This window comes from Syngnathoides biaculeatus, chromosome 11 (assembly GCF_019802595.1).
Source record: "Syngnathoides biaculeatus isolate LvHL_M chromosome 11, ASM1980259v1, whole genome shotgun sequence".
Classification (NCBI taxonomy): Eukaryota; Metazoa; Chordata; class Actinopteri; order Syngnathiformes; family Syngnathidae; genus Syngnathoides; species Syngnathoides biaculeatus.
The window spans coordinates 10,208,348-10,228,082 of NC_084650.1; the positions used below are offsets into that span (position 1 = coordinate 10,208,348).

Here is a 19,735-nt window from a genome sequence, read left to right on the forward strand (position 1 = left end):
ACGGTACCGTACAGTATTTCGAATTCAAATCATTATAATACGCATCGGTCACTGACTGGGAAGTGGTGCACACGCCTGACTTTGGTGCAGGCGGCGTGAAATCAATTCCCACTCAGTGAGCTTCTCGATATGTGCCCTGCAACTGACTGGCGACCAGTTAAGGGTGTCGTGTGCCTTTCACCCGAAGCCAGATGGGATAGGCTCCAGCTTTCCCGCAAACCTTGTGAGGATAAGCAGTGTGGAGAATGGATGTTTATATGGATGGATGGATAATATACTTTGCTGATAATGTTATACATCATTTTTAGACCATTTGTGAAAAAAAATTTGCAAACTAAAATAAAACTTCACTTTAAACAATTACTCCCAGTTTTACAAAATGACATCATACCTGCAAGGTGGAGGGGGCGGAGTCGCTGGTGACGGACACGCCGGCGCTCCTGGGAATGCTGGACACGAAGTACCTGGAGCCCTTGGGCACGGGCTGCCGGACCACCAGCTTCCCCTTCCTGGTCTCGGCCAGAAACAGACTGTACCAGTAGGCGTCGTTGGACACCAGGGTGGAATCGGCCAGCGTGGAGTTCCTCTCGCTGATCACGCTGCTCCTGCAGGGAGGGGCCGCCTGGCCGGGCTTGACCTTCTGACACTTGAGCACCACGCAGACCGAGACGGTGATGAGCAGCAGGAAGGACACCGAGCCCAGACCGATGACCAAGTACACGTTGAGGTCGGAGAAGACGTCGTATTCCGGAGGCGCCTCGCCGCCGTCCGAGTAGGCCCTGGCGGCCGTTTCCACCGTGGACAGCTTGATGGTGACCGTGGCGGAGAGGGCGGGCTGCCCGTTGTCCTTGGCGACCACCACCAGTCTCTGGTGGCGCCAGTCTTTGTAACTGAACATCCTGGTGGTGCGGATCTCGCCGTTGTACTGGTCCAGGCTGAACAGGGAGGCGTCGCTCACCTGCAGGAACTGGTAGGTGATGCGAGAGTTGTGCACGGAGTCCTCGTCCAAGGCGATCACCTTGGCCACCAGAGAGCCTTTCTCCGTGGATCGGGGGATCTTCTCCTCCACCGCCGAGCCGTGCGCCCGCCACGGAGAGACGATGACCGGAGCGTTGTCGTTCTGGTCGGCCACCGCCACGCGGACGCTCACCTTGCTGCTGAGCGGAGGAGAGCCCGAGTCCCTGGCCTCGATGTGGAAGAGAAAGTCCTTCTCCATCTCGTAGTCGAAGGTCTTGAGCGCGTACAGGTTGCCGTTCTCCGGGTTGATGGAGAACAGCATGGACATGGAGGTGTTGGCGATCTCCTTCTCCACGATGAAGTACACCAGGTACTGGTTCTCGTGCAGGTCGGGGTCGAAGGCGCTCAGGGACGTCAGCAGGGCGCCGGGAGCGTTATTCTCCGGCACGCGGATGTTGTAGAAGGGCTGCGGGAAGCGCGGCACGTTGTCGTTGACGTCCAGCAGCTGTAAAGTCATGGTTTCGTTGTCGCTCAAAGGAGGGGAGCCTCGGTCTGTCACCGTGAAGGTGATGTCGTATTCCGGAACCTTCTCGCGGTCCAAGGGCTCCGACACCACCAGCTGGTAATAGTTGTCCGAGGACTCCCTGAGTCGGAAAGGCAGATTTGGCGGGATGCGAAGGTCCACCACTCCGTTGTGGCCCGAGTCCTCGTCGCTCACGCTGACCACTGCTATCACCGAGTCCACGCCGATGTTCTCGCTGACGGGACTTTGGAAGGATTTGATGGAGATTTCCGGGTGGTTGTCGTTCATGTCCTCCACCTGAATTTTGATGGTACACTGTCCCGCTAAACTATTGACTCCTTTGTCTGCCGCGATGACTTCCATATCATAAATCCTGAACTCTTCATAGTTCAACGTTCCCTTCACCGTAATCTCGCCGGTAGCAGGATTTAAATTAAAGGTTTCCTGCGTTTTCTCGGGTGTATATAAACTGTACGAATATGTCAAATCCGAATTGGAGCCCTCATCCAAGTCGGTCGCGTTCAGATCAATAACAAGGCTTCCAATCGGAGAATTTTCCATTATTTTGACGTCGTATATGGCTTCATCAAACAAAGGGGCGTTGTCGTTGTTGTCTAAAACATGAACAATAATACTCGCAGTACCGGAACGCGGAGGTGTACCGCCATCTACCGCCGTCAGTATTAAATTGTGCACGGCCTGCTGCTCCCGGTCTAACATCTTCGTCAATATCAAATCTGCAAATTTGGATCCATCTCTGCCAGTGTGGACTTCGATATTAAAATGGTGACTTTCACTCAAATGATATGTTTTCACTGAATTACTTCCGACATCCGGATCGACTGCGTTGCTTAGGGAGAATCTCTCCCCCGCGGACGTGGACTCGGATAAGTCCAAATGAATGGCGTCTCGTCGGAACTGCGGGGCGTTGTCATTCATGTCTAATATTTCCAATTCGATGTTAAAAATCCGCAGCGGATTTTCCAGCGTCACCTCCAGTTTGAGGTAACACGATGACGTCCATTTCGTCGTGCAAATGTGCTCCCTGTCAATCTTTTCCGCAATGTACAGGTCCCCAGTCTCTTTGTTCACATCCAAATATTTTTTGTTTGCGATGATGTCGACGCGCATTTTTCTTCTAATCAGACTCGTCACGTCCAGGCTGAGGTCGTTCGCAAGGTTCGCGACAACGGTTCCCTCTTTCAGCTCCTCGGGGATGGAATAATGCGTCACGGAAGCCAAAACATGAACCGCGAACAGCAACGCGGTGAGGTGCACGTACCTTTTGTGCGGCCCCATTGTCTCGTTCACGTCCACTAATTCCTCCCCGCGGCGCCTGATTCGGAAAACTCGCTAAAATGTTCATCCAAGCACGGCAAAATTTGGACTCGTCGGCGATGGAGCCAAACAGGCGCGTGTCCGTTTCCCGTGTGGATTTCAGCACCACGCAGCTGTTTCTTTCTTGCCATGCCCTCTCTCCGAAAATGCCAACGATCGCCGGCACCGCATTTGGCGACTGCAGGGAAGGCTCAGGACAACAAGATAGCACAGCGCCACCCTTTGGATCTTTGCGGACAGTACTTTTGAATTCATCATAAAAAGAACCCCTTCCTTGAATGAATTCGGTTATACATTCATCCATTTTCTTCACCGCTTAGCCTCACAACGGTCGCAGGAGTGCTGGAGCCTTTCCAAGCGATCATCGGGCAGGAGGCCGCGTACACCCTGAACTGGTTGCCCGCCAATCGCAGGGCATAGAGAAACAATCCCTTTTTAATCACCATGTTACAATTTAACGACTTTTATTCACGACTTCTCGGATGAGGTCATGAAACCCTTTCGTTGGCCGTGTGAATAAAATCATCATCATCATCTTCGTCGTCCACCCATCCGTTCTCTCTCTCCCGTTTGACTCGTTCGTGCTCTCGAGGAGTTGAGGCTGAACCCCTCGCCGGCATCGAGCAAAAAAGCAGACGACCCCCTAAGTTGATTGGCAGGGTGGATGTAGACGCAGGCAACAAGTTTTAGTGACATCTTCACGGAAGGGAGTAAAACGCACGCGGAAGTCAAGCCCAATGTCCCGCTCCAGAAGTTGTTCACTCCGACACTTTCAATTTCTTTTTCTTGCAAAGCTGCCGCCCGCATTTCTCCACGCTGACAACAATCGCGGACGTTTTGCTTGAAAAGAGTCTCTGAGGACATTTTGCATTGTCAAAAGTCGCTTCAAATGACGTCGATGTTGCGCCAAACGCGTGTTGCTCCGCGTGACGTCCGCTCGCCGAGGTTGAGCTGCAAAACTCGTTCGCGGCGAAAATTAGGGGCTGAAACATGATGCAGTTACACTTCCTGTCCCTTTCCTAAAACACGGGAATTTGCTACGTCTGTGATTGGCCACAAAAAGCTCAATAAGACTACACAACATTATCCAAAATGCGCCCGTCCCAAATGCTTTTTGCCACACACTTTTCGGTTCTGACCCACCAGTTGACAAGCCCTGCACATTATTTGTGACCTTTTATGTATGTATGTACAATATGCATTTATGTATCCATCCATCCATCCATTCTCTGAACTACTTATCCTCACAACGGTCACAGGAGTGCCATAGCCAATCCCAGCTGACTTTGGGCAGGAGGCGGGGGGGGGGGTACACCCTCAACTGGTCAACAGCCAATCGCAGGGCGCATGGAGACAGACAACACTCGCGTTCACAATCACAATTTTAGGGGCAATTTAGTGTCCAATTAATGTTGCATGTTTTAGGGATGTGGGAGGAAACCGGAGTGGGCGGAGAAAACTCACGCAGGCACGGGCGGAACATGCAAACTGCACACAGGCAGGGCCGGGATTTGAACCCCAATCCTCAGAACTGTAACGCCAACAATCTACAGCTGCTCCACTGAACCGAAGTGCAGTTCATTTCCCATTAATTGTTCTTATTGATGGTGTTGTTGTTGGTGTGATGCTGTTTTTATTTTTAAGAAGTATAAATTGTTACTGGATGGTAAAAATATACGCCAGGGGTCGGGAACCTTTTCGACTGAGAGAGCCATAAATGCCAAATATTTGAAAACATCATTTCAAAAAAGCCATGCAGCATTTTAAAAACTAAATACAAGTGTACTTGCGTATTTATCTAAGACCAACACTTTTAGAGTACAATAAGTCATTCTTTTGAATAACGTTGTTATGATGTTGCTAACCAATGATGACAAAAGTACTTTTGACCACGAATGCCACATCTGGTGCTGCCCGGTTTTGCTGATGGCTTCGGAGTCTGTTTCACACATCGTCAGATTAAGCTTCACGCAACCGTTGAGACTTCCATCCGTTCATCGTGAACGTAATTCAATTGGATTTGCCGTCATGCCGGTACGATGGTGAACAGTTCTTGCCGACAACGGCGTGTCTTTTATTCGTTTGATGATCTTGTCTTTATGCAAAGTTGTCAAAATGTTGATTGGCAACGCAGAGTACAAATGCTTTGGCGTAATCCCCATTTGTGAATTTAAACACACGTCAGAACCGTCCCCCTCCACAAAGGTTGTCCATTCTTGTTGAAAACTTCAGTATGTGCAGTATATTTCGTCAGACCTTTGACAAAAGCGTTTGTTCTGACCGCGTCGGCGCCCGGCCCTTCTGCACCCGCACACACTGACTGCCAGCACCGAACAACGGCAACCCCACTAGGACAAACTGTCTCCGCGTCATTTGGGACAGAATCACATGTACGGTATGTCCTTATGAGGACTCTGCTGGCCATATGCAGCCACCGAAAGAGCCAGCTATGGCTCGCGGGCCACAGTTTCCCGACCCCTGCTATACACTGTACCTTGTTTTTCTATCCATTGCCTCACTTCGAACAGCATTGATGACGATGGCAGCAGCAGCTTATGGCTCTCCTTTATCAGTACTTCTTTTCAAATTTTGTCTTTTTTTTTTTTTTATGCACACTTTGCCCACGTATACCTTGGCACTACACCGCTACACGCACCAGGAATATTTGGACCTTGTAAACTGACTGAAAACAGCAGTCTTGAGCAGTCTTTTGCCGCAAACGCGACATCGCAGACGAGCTAGTGAGATCGCCGGGCTCGCGGTGGATTGTTGTCGGGCCAGAAAAGCGCCGTAGGAGGAGGAGGAGGAGGAGGAGGAGGGAGAGGAATGAGAAGCGGGACCATCAGTCCAGCCACCTCAACAGGCTAAAGAACAACCCACACAGAGAAACCCACCCACCCCGCCAACTTCGATTCCCACCTGGTCGCACACCAGGCAAATAATTGACAGAGGACAACATTGCTATCGCGCTGCATGCTGCGTTAAGCCACTTGGAACAACAGCAGAGCTACGCTCGAGTACGATTTATGGATTACAGCTCAGCCTTTAGCACAATCATAGACTGTGGACAAAATCCGACATCTTGGGCCTCCATCCGCTCTCATGTTTCTGGATCAGAGAGTTTTTGAGCAACAGACCGCAGACTGTGAGATTCGGCTCCCATCTTTCCTCCACCCGCACACTGAACACCGGCTCACCGCAGGGGGACCGGTACGTGCCCGTCACCCTCCTGTACCGTCTCTCCACCTTCGACTGCAGCCCAGACCACAAAAATAGCATCGGCAAATTGGTTGATGACACAACAGTGGTTGGTCTGATCTCGAAGGGAGACAAGGCGGACTACAAAGAGGAGGGCCAGAAGCTCACAATTTGGGGCTCAGATAATTTGACACTGAACACTAAAAAAAAAAACAAAGGAGATATTTGTGAACTTCAGGAGAATGACAACTGCACGGGCACCACTCTTCCTTTACAGAAAGTGTGTGGAGAGAGTCCGCCCATTCAAGTTCTCGGGAGTCCATGTCTTTGAGGACCTCTTCTGGACAGACAACATCGGAGCGGTCATCAAGAAGGTTCTACGGCATCTCCACTTCCTGAGTACTCGGGAAAAAACACCTAGAAAAAAAAAGTTGCAACTGGACTTCTGTCGCTCATCCATTGAGAGTCTGCTGAGGTATTTTTGTCTCCATCTGGTACGCAAGCCGCACTGAGGCGGACTGAGAGAGACTTCGGAGGACAATGGGAGCAGCACAGAAGACTGTCGGCTGGCCTCTCAACCCCCGTGGCAGACATTTACTGCTCTCTGTGTCTCAGCAGAGCTCAAAACATGACAGTATTACGATCGAGCGCCTGCCAGCTGGAAAGCGCAACAGACGCGTAAAAGCAAAGACTAGCAGACTGAGGAAAACTTTTTCCAGAGAGCCATCAGCACCCTGAACTCTCATTTTTCCTCGAGTCATGCTATTAATGTGAAGGCACGCTGATTTCAATATACTCAGCAACACTTCTAATGCCGTCGATTTTACACGTGCATTTTTGTGTATTTTTACCTACTTATTTTTTTTAATGTATTGTGTAATGTATTGCTTTTCCGTATGCACTGATAAATTCTCCTATTTTGTAGAACAGTTGTATAATTGCAGTAAATGGCATTTATTTATTCAAAAGCAAAGTCAAAATGTATTTACCTGCAAGGTGGAGGGGGCGGAGTCGCTGGTGACGGACACGCCGGCGCTCCTGGGAATGCTGGACACGAAGTACCTGGAGCCCTTGGGCACGGGCTGCCGGACCACCAGCTTCCCCTTCCTGGTCTCGGCCAGAAACAGACTGTACCAGTAGGCGTCGTTGGACACCAGGGTGGAATCGGCCAGCGTGGAGTTCCTCTCGCTGATCACGCTGCTCCTGCAGGGAGGGGCCGCCTGGCCGGGCTTGACCTTCTGACACTTGAGCACCACGCAGACCGAGACGGTGATGAGCAGCAGGAAGGACACCGAGCCCAGACCGATGACCAAGTACACGTTGAGGTCGGAGAAGACGTCGTATTCCGGAGGCGCCTCGCCGCCGTCCGAGTAGGCCCTGGCGGCCGTTTCCACCGTGGACAGCTTGATGGTGACCGTGGCGGAGAGGGCGGGCTGCCCGTTGTCCTTGGCGACCACCACCAGTCTCTGGTGGCGCCAGTCTTTGTAACTGAACATCCTGGTGGTGCGGATCTCGCCGTTGTACTGGTCCAGGCTGAACAGGGAGGCGTCGCTCACCTGCAGGAACTGGTAGGTGATGCGAGAGTTGTGCACGGAGTCCTCGTCCAAGGCGATCACCTTGGCCACCAGAGAGCCTTTCTCCGTGGATCGGGGGATCTTCTCCTCCGCCGCCGAGCCGTGCGCCCGCCACGGAGAGACGATGACCGGAGCGTTGTCGTTCTGGTCGACCACCGCCACGCGGACGCTCACCTTGCTGCTGAGCGGAGGAGAGCCCGAGTCCCTGGCCTCGATGTGGAAGAGAAAGTCCTTCTCCATCTCGTAGTCGAAGGTCTTGAGTGCGTACAGGTTGCCGTTCTCCGGGTTGATGGAGAACAGCATGGACATGGAGGTGTTGGCGATCTCCTTCTCCACGATGAAGTACACCAGGTACTGGTTCTCGTGCAGGTCGGGGTCGAAGGCGCTCAGGGACGTCAGCAGGGCGCCGGGAGCGTTATTCTCCGGCACGCGGATGTTGTAGAAGGGCTGCGGGAAGCGCGGCACGTTGTCGTTGACGTCCAGCAGATGCACAGTTATCGTTTCATTATCAGATAACGGTGGCCTTCCCGAATCTCTCACGATGAGCGTGATGTCATAATCTGGCACCGATTCCCGATCCAAAGGTTTGGACACAATTAGCTTGTAATGCATCGGCCTGTCCGATGACTTGTTTAAAACAAAAGGGATCGAGTCGCGAATGAATAAATCAACTTTCCCGTTGTCACCCGTGTCCCTGTCGTCGATGGCCACCAGAGCGATGACGGTTCCGACAGGCACGTCCTCCCTTACTGCGTTTTTAACGGACTGAAGGGTGATTTCTGGGTAGTTGTCGTTCATGTCCGCGACGTGGACGAGCACCTTACACTGGCCCAGGAGCGGATGCGAGCCTTGGTCCCTGGCTTCGATGTGCATCTCATAAAATTTCATATCTTCGTAATCGACGGTACCCTTCACCGTTATCTCGCCCGTGCTGGGGTTCATCGCAAACACGTCTTGGGTTTTTTCTGACGTGTAAAGCGTGAAGGAGTACACGAGCTCTGAATTTGGCCCCTCGTCGAGATCTGTTGCGTTGAGCTTGATCACCGTGGTTCCGACGGGGGAATTCTCCGTCATATCTACTGCATAAATCTGCTTGTCAAACCGAGGCGGGTTGTCGTTCGTATCCTGCACTCTCACGATAATATTGGCGGTACCGGAGCGCACTGGACTACCGCCGTCTTCCGCTGTTAGTATTAAATTATGGACCGCCGTCTCCTCCCGGTCCAAAGACCTGGTCAACACTAAAGCCACGTATTGACTTCCGTCGGTGCCCGTCTGGATTTCAATGGTAAAATGTCGGGTTTGGCTGAGTTTGTAGGTTTTGATTGTATTCATGCCGGCATCGGGATCCACCGCATTGGGGAGGGAGAATCTCTCCCCGGGCGTCGCCGACTCCGACACGTCCAGTTGTACTCGATCTCGTCGGAAATGCGGCGCGTTATCGTTGATATCGGTTATCTCGAGCTCGATGTTGAAGATGCGCAATGGACTTTCTACGATGACGTCGAGCTTAAGGAGACAAGAGACTGGTTTGGAGGGGCAGAGATATTCCCTGTCCATTGTCTCCGCGATGAGCAGCTCCCCCGTCTTCTTATTGACATCCAGATATTTTTTGTTGTGGAAAATATCGAGTTTTACCTCCCGTTGGGCCAGGCCTCCGGGCTCCAGCCCCAGATCGGCGACGAGGTTTGCCACCGCCGAGCCCGTCTCCATCTCCTCGGGAACGGAGTAGCGTGTCACGGACAAAGCGGCCGGCCATGCGGCACACAACACAAAGACCCCCGTCCAAAAAGCCATCCTTTGTCTCGCATGACACATGGCTCCCGTCCTGTTGCCGCGGGACGAACCTCCTTAATGGCTCTCAATCAAAGATCCAAATCTAATCCGGAGAAACAGAAACCTCGGATACGAAAGAAAATCATGTCTCCACCCTTGGCAACGGCTGCGGGGAGATGGGAATGAGGCTCACATGAATGACGTTCATGCAGTACAGGGCAACAGCGACACCGTGTGGTAGAAAAGGCGCACCGTGCCCTTGCGAGGGGCCAGTTTTAGACTCATTTTCATTGCTGCGACTCCTTTTTCCTGATGAGATTCAACACTTACGCTGCTGCTGTTGACAAAATGACATTTCTCCTCTTGGGATGCATAAAATGGTTCCGGATGCCTTTCACGTCATCGTGAAAAAAATCTTACTTCCGTTCAAGTCAAGAAAATGTTTACTCTTGAGAGATATGATGTCATATATTGCTTTCTAAACTGTTACCATGGGGTCGTTTTTTTTTTTTTCCATTGGCGCCACGGTGGCGCAGCTGTAGAGTGTTGGCCTGGCCTCACAGTTCTGAGGACCAGGGTTCAAATCCCGACCCCGCCTGTGTGAAGTTTGCATGTTCTCCTCGTGCCTGCGTGGCTTTTCCCACATCCCAAAAAACATTCATTGGACACTCTAAATTGCCCCTAAAATTGTGATTGTGAGCGCAACTGCTGTCTGTCTCCATCCATGTGCCCTGCGATTGGTTAGCGACCAGTTCAGGGTGTACCCTGCCTCCTGGCCATTGACAGCTGCCATTGGCTCCACCACTCCCATGACCCTTGTGAGGATAAGCGGCTAAGAAAATGGATGGATGGAAATCCACATTCTGAATGTGACATCATTCTTTTGGAGAGAACGTCAAGGTGACTGCAAACTTTCTTTCTGCTATTTTATGTTGACGTGTGTATTTATGTGTTTGGGATCTTCCCCTGTATGTCCAATTATTAAAAAGGCGTGATAGTCAAGAATAATGTCTACTTCAAATGGGGGGGGGGGTCATATCGCCCTATTAGGTTAGGGTTATGTTTCCATAAAAGGGTTTCAAACAAATACTACTGTAATTCTTTTTTTAGCTGCTTGAGCTGTCCGGGTATATAATTCATGTTGTCAATTGGTATTTAGAGTTGAGAAAATGTACCAAAAAAGTACAAAGATAAGAGTGACACCACCTTGCTGGCTTCTGGCCGTTTTTCTTTTCAGCTGGGGAACTGCTGCAAGTTGAGAACAGGAGTCAGGGTGAGTAAAAACAAAAAAAGAAAAAAGAAGGTCATGGAAACCCTACTAGAACATCAGAACTTCATCTGAGGTTAAGCAAAGGTAGTTTAAATGCTGGCAGGTGTGCACTGACTCGCAATTAACACAAACTTTATTGTGATTGGTTAATTCCAAAGAGGGTGTGCACATTTGCGCAAGCCCATTTTTTTTGTTTTGTTTTGTTTTTTCCACCTCTCAAAACGATGGAAAAAAAAATCAATTGTCAATATATCTGTGCAGCTTTGAGGTCACATATTGGTGAAAACATTTTATTTTATATCGCAAAAAGGTAGTATTTGAAAAGGGGTGTGTCGACTTTTTATATCCACCATGTGAATGTTGCTAATAAGTAATGGATAATGGATAATAAGTAATGTTGCTAAGTAATGGAGAAAATGATTGCACCACCCAATTGTTTCTTGTTCATTGATGTGTCTTCGGACAAACGCAATGATGACAAAAATAACTTCAAAGATTTGAATCTAAAATCTGAGCACACGTCATTTTTCATTTTTCTAAAATCTCTCCAAAGGCAATTCAGCTCAAGCATGTCAAAGACAACAAAAAGTATTTTGGATCGAGCTGGATTTTTGTTCTGTTCAGTGTCGACAACACACTTCAGGCCATTTTCCTTTTTGTGGTGCCAGACCATTGAAGTTTGAAGAAATGTTATTGAATTATTATTATTATTTATTTATTACACAACTGTACATTGGTGTGCATTGGTGGTTTTATTTGGTAGTATTTTTATTGATTTTCTCCGTGTTATAACTTAGTTGACACTTTGTTTAACAGACATTTTTTTTCTTACATACATTTCTGCGTTTTTATTTTTTTGCGTTAATTCAGTGTTTCCTGAGAGCGTGACTTTTTTTTTTTTTTTTTATAAACTCATATTCATATAAAAATATCCAGTACGGTCCTCACTCTGAAAATCGCCTTTTTCTTTTCGTCACCGTGAGTGCAACTGCCGAGTTCTTTCCCTTTGCTCTTGAGCAAGTGCTGCTGTGCGGGATTCCGACTCCACGGCGCCATCTGCCGTTCACGTTGCTGTACCTCGTCAATGCAGTGTAAGGTGCTGTGAAGCTTGAGGACAGTGATTGTACTTCCGGGTCACCGAATGTACCCCTCAACCCGCTGAGTTCCTCCTCGACACAGTGATTTGTCTGCTGAAATTGCACATTTCCGATGGTTGAAGCCGAACTGCTGACGCGTTTTCATTTTTCTCCGTGCACGAATCACTGATCTAAAATATAGATATATATTAAAAAAAAAAAAAATGACTGGATAGCCCAAACACATCGAGCGGTGTGTCGATCGGTTGAAGCCAGTTGGCCGCCATCTTGGTACTCTCAAAACGTGTGGAGGACGCGCTTTACAGGTTGGATTATGGCGGGGTTTTTCCTCCAAGTTTGGCATGTAGAATTAAAACTTGTCGTGTGAGCTTGACATTTCTTCCAGTTCTGGTAACATGAAGGATTTTTAATTCGACTAGGTTAGCCAAAAAAGGCGAACTGCAAAGGAAAAACATAGAACACCGTGACTAGCAAGAAACTCTCCATATTATGGAGGGCCCCATTTCCGTGACGTTAACTTTTCCCAAAATACGCTGTGAAGCACTAAAATTGTTACATAGCAAAAAACTAAGCATTTATTGTCATAAAAACATACTATTTTAAGTCAATCAGTTCGATACATTTTGGGAAATAAGAACTTGCAATGGGAAAATACATGCTATATGGATTGTTCATTTGTTGTCGCTGCAACAGAAAATTTAAAGTTGTTTCCTCACATTTGAAAATCAAATTCAATTTGCAGAGTCCTGCGTTATGAAATTCATCAAAAGTTTCACAGAAAATGTGTTTTCTTGCTTGTCCACTGATGAAATTTGTGAAAACATTAACATCGCTTTTTCGCAAAAAAATGTCGTCGACCCTTAAAGGAGACGCGGAGAGTTAACAGTGAACAACAACCACCGGAAACAAAACTTTGTTCAAGTGAATGAAGCTCATCAGAAAATGAAAAAAACGTTTATAAACAAACGTTAACAGTGTCAAAGTAAATCTTTCTAACTTACCTTTGGAACGTTTGCTCACAGCCACGAAGCTGGCAATTAACGCTGCACAGGTCGGCGTGCTTGTTTTTGGGAGGATCAAGATGGCGGATCTGAACGTTGAACGCATACTCCACCTGGTGGACGAGCACAGGCACTGCGTGTGCCGAGAGGAAAAGGCCCGACGGTCCCAAGTTGAGCACGAGGACGTCGGATAATTTTCTCCAACGACGCGACCGGGAGGGAAGTCGTTTTTTTCTTGACTCAGAATATTGTTTTACTTTTCACGATGCTCGGAAAATGTCATCGAGGCGCTCCTGCAGGGAAAGCGATGAACTCATTGCCAGGTGAAAGTCTTGCGTCAGAAAGTCAAGTCCCAATTATTGGAGCCACATTCATCTTCCGCGACCTACATGGAACGGCGCTTCTCGATCGCCTTCCACCGGGGAAGGTCGCCCCGCTCCCTCCGCGGACTCCCGTTTCCTTATTAACGAAATTATTCTCAGTCTGCGGCGCACGGCGACCTAATTAAAGCTGCTTTGTTCCTGGCCAGTCGCCATCTGAAACGTGCGCAACAATCCCCCCCCCCCGAGAACGCACAAGTAAAAGGGCAACAAGCAGCAGCTGTGGGGTACCCCACCCCCACCCCCACCCCACCCAGGTGGCATTTGGAGCAGTGGAGCCCATCGCGCATCTTAATGAAAATGATATTTGGGGTTTTGTTTGTTCACTTAATGAAGTTCGCCGGCAAATGCAAGCTGCAAGCGCCGCCAATTAGCATACGTTAGCGTATTTATTCGCCTGGCCGGAAAACAGCTTAGCAAGGCGAAAAGATCGTGCGAGGCTTTTTTCACCCTGCAAATAATCGACTCCAGTAAATTAAACCGCCACCAACATCTGCGCCCGGCCTGCAGACCGATTTTGCCACATCCGCATTTCAGTCCGGGCGGGTTCCGACCACGTAAGACCACCTTCTCCGGGTGATGGTCCTGTAGGGAAGAAATGTAATGCAAAAAAATACTTTATTTCCACTAAATGTATTTACAGTACACGTGTGAGGAGCGTTTCTCTCTTCTTCCACGTCGTGGCCTGCACATTTGTCACGTTAGCAGATGAACATCAAAAAATGACTTTTGATATACTCAAACCCCGACAATATGAATTCATACTTCGAGATGTGCAACACTATTGCCTACTGATGCCTATCATAATCTATTTTGTAAGTCACACTTGCACCTCCTGATTGTCTAAAAATGAATAATAAGAGTAGTTGGGGAAAAAAAAAAAAAAAAGCCACTGAGACACGTCGTCACATAAATAATCACGTAAATCCACGACCTTCACGATTTCTCCTTTTCCTGACCTGGCATTGAGGGCTCCTATTTCGAGCCGACCGCGTCTTCATTTGGCCGACGAACGCGAACGCGCCTCACGTCGGGCGGGACGTCAATCGTTGTACAGGTCGTTATTGATGACGGCGGCCTCCCCCTGGGGCGACATCTGGAGCCGCCGCTTCTTGCCGAAGGTGGAGAAAGAGTTGCGCACGTCCAAGTCGCTGCGCTGCTGCGCCGCGGGCCTCAGGGTGCAGAAGCCCGACGGCGTCCCGGGGATGTACACGTTGTGGTGGTAGTCGGGGGGCGGGGGCGGGGGCGGGGGGTTCGTAGGTTGCCGCAGGGGCGGAGGGGTGCACCGAGGAGTCCACGGCCGGGAGGGAACAACGCCGCCGCCGGGTGACGGGGACATCTTATAGTCTGCGGTACAAGACGCCAAGTCGGGAATTATTCGCCACTTCGTTATTCATTTGCAGATTTAACGTGCAACTCGCATCCTAATGATGAGCTACAATCATCCAAAAACGGAAGAACGTACAAAAATTCACTCGACTTTCTTGGTTTAGCAATCCGAGACCGGCAAAATACAAGAAGCTGCTGTCAGATGACGCATTTTCCCCTACGGCTCCCTCGCGCGATACTACAGGAGTGCCTCGTATTGCGAGCGTTTGCGTTTTGTTTCCGTCATTCAATTTTGTCGTACCTTTCGCGGCCCTCACGCGAGTCCCCCACGTCCAGTACTGTCCCGGCGCCATGGACGTGACGTAGTTTTCCGGGTCGGCGTGCATGGCCTTGCGCATTAGCGTCCCATCCATGTTGATGGAATTGTAACTGCAGACAAGTTGGACATTTAATGATGGCGTGAACGTTCTCTTGGCTATACACACACAATAAGTTTATGGTAGCAAAAAAAAAAAAAAAAAGGTTACCTTTTGATAGACGAATTCTGGTTCTTTGTGAGGGTCCAATCTGTGTTTGGCTGCTTCAGCTGCAGAAAAGAACAATATATATAGTGAAATGTCTCCCGTGTTTAAAAATCTTCCTTTTACCCGTCGCAACATTCCATCGACCTTGTTTGCAATTTGTAGTCGAACTACACTGCAGGATAATGACCTTTGTTTTTATTCATTTAGCTAGTTTGGCAACTCAAGGGTTAAAAATAACGGTCAATATGATGCAGAGAATAATAAAGATTGAAGAATGAAACCCAAAAGTGAGCATTATTACTGGGTCAAAGGTGACTTTTGTACTTTTTTTCCCCCATCTCGTTTGATCAAGTGCGTGAGGAAGAATTAAAAAGCGACTGTGGCTGCGTTGGTTCGCGTCTTGCGTCCTTCACCGGGCAAGAAAAGCTGTCAACTTTCATGCACACGCTCACAAAAATCGAAGGAGCAGCAAAGTAATCGTCAGTTCCGCTTGAGGTGAACGTTCAAATCTCCTTATTTGGCAATGTGACAGCGAGGTTAGTGGGCCAAAGTTTGTTTTGTTTGCCACCATCACGGTACAATATTTCAAATTCAGTTCAACACTTTTCGGTGGCGCGTCAAAATGACGAGACATTTTTTTGGGGGGGGAGGGGGGGGGGCATCTCTGGTGGGTCTTTAAAGAAAAGCTCGCCGGTCACTCATCATCGCCGATGGCGCAGTGGTTCACTTCCGTCACAGGTGTCAAACTCAAGGCCCGGGGAACAGATGCGGCCCGCCACATGATTTTACGTGGCCCGCGAAGGCAAGTCAAGCTCATCAACGTTCACGATTTTTGTTCATATCTGTGCCAAAATTTCCAATTGTCATATCGAAAATCATAACGTTGAGATACTGCAAGCAATTCTTTTTTGTGTTACCAAACATCGACAAAAGCTGTAACTACAATGTGGCCAATGACAAAAAAAAAAATTGACAACCAACTTACGTGATTTCAATTGCGATTCCGTCAAGGTGTACGTTTTATGCCCTGTGATTGACTAGCAACTAGTCCAAGATCTGTTTCTCATCAGAGATATCAAATGGTCCATGGATGAACTCTTCCCCCGTGTGGATGTTTGCAAGAAGTTAAACTTTAAAAGCTTTTTATTTCGTTTGTTATTTCGCCTTCACCTTTTCGCCCATCGCTCAGTTTTGCTCTTGACCTCTGTGCCGCTGCGGGATCGGAGAAAGAGAGCACCAGTTTTATTTTTGTTGTTATGGGTCAGCGTCCCTGTCTGCCTCAGATATAAAAAGTCCACACACCCCTGCTAAAAGTCTACAGGCTTGATATCAGTTTTCAACTGTTCGTAATTCATTGTGTGTTCCCACTTGTCTCATTTGTAGATCAGACTTCAGGATCTTAGCCCCGATAATGGCCAATTAGCTATCCCTGACGATTTCCCATGTTAGGCCTGATATTTTACTAGAAATGAAAAAAAAATATTGTTGTACGACGTAATCCACTACCAACAATTTGACGCTATACGACGCCAAAATGAAAAGTCGAGCATGTTTGATTTGTTTTTTTTTTTGCCATATCTTCCGCGTAGTGCGACTTCAACGACAACTCTCCGAAAGCCAATCTCGACGTTCGTTGACCAATAGGATTGCGTATCGTGAGTGGCATTCGCCTCGCGCACTTGCTGTCGTCAACATACTTGGACGCCGTTGTCAACATTTACTCACGTGCACAGATCAATATTTGCCAAAGCTTTAGGGTACGATTGACAAGAACGCTGACATGTTTGGGTACAATCGTCAGTGCTAGTACTAGCTTGCTGGGCTAGATGTTAGTTTTTGTTGCCTGCTTGTGAGGTGGACCGCATGAAAAGTGCGTGAACATACCTCGAGCACTGCTTGAATGAAAGTCCTCTCACGAGCACCGTCAGCTTTTTCCTGGTTCTCTTTTTTCCCCACCCCCACACACTACACTGGCGTGGGGCATCCTCGTTGTTGTCGTCGCCGTGGTAACGAGCGTATCCCGTCCCATTGACCGGTGACATGTTTTTTGGTTACCCCTCTCCTACAAGTGTTTAATTTGACAAGATATAGCCCAATTTATTTGGAGGCTGTGTTGATAGGGGGCGTCAGTGGGGAAGGAATGTTAAAGCGCAGTCAAAAATTTCTATCCTACACAAAGTGGAGCGCTACTTCACGGTCAGGATGCAGAATAACGAGGCAGCTTGCTGGTGCCCTTCAACTTTATCCAACACGATCAAATAAAGGTCCGTTTTTCCATAGTTTCCAAAAAGAAAGAAAAATATTGCCCACATTAACTTTACACTGCAGCAATGGATTTAACGTGACTGCAATATCTTGTGCATGTTCACAATAGTTCTTGTGTGGTTGTGGTGGCTGCGTGGTCTCTACAAAGAGAAAATGGAAAATAGTAACTGATTGTCACGTTCCGTAAATAAACCACCTTAAATAAAGGGAAATGATTATTCAGCAAACAAGCGCTAATGCTAACGCAGCACAACTGGACAGGTAGCAGCAGGACGCGCCTGTACCAAAAGAAGTGGCGGTGCCAGACTCACCTCTCAAGGACCCACATTCGGTAAAGCAACACAAATATCTCTCGATCCTGACTTACAGGACGTAAATCAAACTGCTTCTGACACTAATTAACATCACCAGCGATCACAGTGCTGCTCCTTCATTTTTCTTCTCCACTTGTGTACACGCGATCCCCGAAGGACCCAAACATAGCTGGCTAAAGTGTTGCCTGTCTGAAACATCCAAATATTTGAGTCTTTTGTACACTCATGATCGAGGGGGGTTGGGGGGGGGCCAGAATACACTTCGTGTGGTGTTGCAAACTCTCTGCTTATAAGATTTGTTGACAGTATTCTGCCATAGTACAAAGGGAAAAGACCAAATTTGTCTTGAGGTCTGATCAGGCATAACGACCGAGTTGCAGCTGAAGACAAACGCTCCCAAAACATCCATCCAGCCGCTTTCGTAGCCGCTTATCCTCACAAGGGTCTCTAACTCTATCTCAGCTGTCAACAGGCAGGAGGCCGGCTACACCCTGAACTGGTTGCCAGCCAATCGCAGGCACATTGAGACAAACATCCACACTCACAATCACACCTTGGGGCAATTTAGAGCGTCCGATTAATATTGCATGTTTTGGGGATGTGGGAGGAAACCGGAGTGGCTGGAGAAACCCCACGCAGGCACGGGGAGAACGTGCAAACTCCGCACAGGCGTGTCCGGGATTGAACCCGGGACCTCAGAACTGTGAGGCCAAAGCTTTCCAGCTTAGCCACCATAACGCTGCAAATATCGCACTCCATGATGCATATCTTTAGGAATTATGGACAAAGTGGGGTTGGGTTCCACAGATAACATTTCCCCCCATTTTAACCCATTTGGAAGTGTTTTTTTTTTTGTTTTTTTTTTCTTTTGTATGATAAGATTTCCATCTTGGCATAGCCTAGACAAATGAAGGCGGGAGATCGTCACATGTATTACGAAACAGCCGTCAGCCGACTTGCCGTAAATTTCTTCAGCGTCGTCACTGTTGCTGTCGGCCTCTTCGTAGCCTCCCTGACCTGTTTTCTCCTCTTCTGCCGTATTTTCCGCACTTTACGGTGACCGCACCGTCCTGCGTTCCATGCTACATTTGATGCCTTCCGCACTTGATACCTTCAAGCGAGGTCTATGTTAGTTGAACAGATTTGACTCGAGTGTAATCGACGTACGTTTGATTTACGTCAATTGAAAGTCTGGTGTTGTCTTCGAACACGTTGGCACGTACTAGCCGGGTAAACGTAAATCTTGTCGCATGAAATGATGAAGGCCGCTCCGATGACAAGGGAAATGTCTTCTAAGACAAAGAGAGCAGCCCAGGCGCTACCGATTGAATGCGCTGAGGATGAAATCACCTGGATGAATGAAGATGTTCACGTGGGCATAAATTCAAGTGCCTCTTTTTCCAAGCTGCGACTGCGTGTCAGGAGAAGCCGACTGGAACATCCGAACTTTATTTGGGCTTTTGGTGTTGACTCCCACTTAATGGAAACTGAATGTGATTGGCTCTTTCCCCAATTCGAGGATGATTTGTTTCCCCTCTGGCCACATAAATGGTCTCATTTTACAAAACCTGGCATTTAAATAGGGGTGTGTAGACTTTTTTTTCCCCCAACTAGGTGTTGTTCTATTAAGTCACTTAAAGTTGTTATAACTTGGAGAATGTGCCATAAAACAGTGCTGATATAGTAATAATTATTCTTAGAATGTGAATCGTAAGCGTGGCGCTTGCCGAGCGGGACGGAACCAAACACGAGTCAGTCATCAAAGGGAAGCTCGCAGGAGTGAAAATGAAGAAAAACGATCATTGTTTTGCTTCTTTCTTCATGCATCCACTTGACATGAATATTTGGAGCACATCAGCGAGGTTTGCCATTTGGAGGCGCTTCCGGCGGTCTCTTGAGGTCACTGAGACCAACGTCTCTTCGCTCGAGCTCGGCATCGCATGACGCGTCCTCCCTCCCGACCTCCCTTTATGGTGTCGGATGAGTGAATTGGGGAGCCCATTAACGATTTAAGAGGGACGCGCTCCCCTCGCGGATCTGCATGACACCCCGCTTCGACCTCGTCGGCCCATCCCCGCCTCTTCCTGTGGCCACAAGTAGCGCGCCCGTGACCGAAATGACATTTGTCAGTCCGCCCGGCTGGTGGAGGCTCGGAGTCGCGCGTGCTGCCGGTGCTGGTGCTGGTGCTG

General features: G+C 48.6%; 3 protein-coding genes and 1 long non-coding RNA gene across 5 annotated transcripts in view; all 4 read right to left on the minus strand.

Moving 5' to 3' along the window:
- Positions 1-114: 114 nt before the first annotated feature.
- LOC133508474 (protocadherin-10-like) lies at positions 115-3,822 on the minus strand. Of its 2 annotated transcripts, XM_061834576.1 has the most exons (3): positions 2,763-3,822; positions 392-2,686; positions 120-220 (listed from the first exon to the last, which is right to left on the minus strand). In XM_061834576.1, exons 1-3 carry the CDS (start codon positions 3,120-3,122, stop codon positions 158-160), a joined length of 2,718 nt encoding a protein of 905 aa, XP_061690560.1. In that variant the 5' UTR covers positions 3,123-3,822; the 3' UTR covers positions 120-157. The 2 variants fall into 2 exon arrangements, with proteins under 2 accessions (XP_061690561.1, XP_061690560.1); XM_061834577.1 differs by having other exon boundaries at positions 115-220; positions 392-3,822.
- Positions 3,823-5,872: 2,050 nt separating this feature from the next.
- Positions 5,873-9,423, minus strand: LOC133509023 (protocadherin alpha-C2-like). Its single transcript, XM_061835653.1, has 2 exons — positions 7,006-9,423; positions 5,873-6,070 (listed from the first exon to the last, which is right to left on the minus strand). Exons 1-2 carry the CDS (start codon positions 9,406-9,408, stop codon positions 5,873-5,875), a joined length of 2,601 nt encoding a protein of 866 aa, XP_061691637.1. The 5' UTR covers positions 9,409-9,423.
- Positions 9,424-11,380: 1,957 nt separating this feature from the next.
- LOC133508476 (uncharacterized) lies at positions 11,381-13,274 on the minus strand. Its single transcript, XR_009797060.1, has 3 exons — positions 12,992-13,274; positions 12,735-12,867; positions 11,381-11,903 (listed from the first exon to the last, which is right to left on the minus strand). It is a non-coding gene; the product is annotated as an uncharacterized LOC133508476 (long non-coding RNA).
- A 188-nt stretch (positions 13,275-13,462) lies between these two features.
- The window catches only part of si:ch73-233f7.1 (uncharacterized protein LOC100537710 homolog), a 31,218-nt gene continuing 24,945 nt past the window's right edge, over positions 13,463-19,735 (minus strand). The window contains exons 3-5 of the mRNA XM_061835218.1: positions 14,971-15,029; positions 14,745-14,872; positions 13,463-14,461 (exon numbers count right to left, since the gene is read on the minus strand). Coding sequence (XP_061691202.1) covers positions 14,157-14,461; positions 14,745-14,872; positions 14,971-15,029 — 492 coding nt within the window. The 3' untranslated portion in view covers positions 13,463-14,156. The remainder of the gene's footprint in view (positions 14,462-14,744; positions 14,873-14,970; positions 15,030-19,735) is intronic.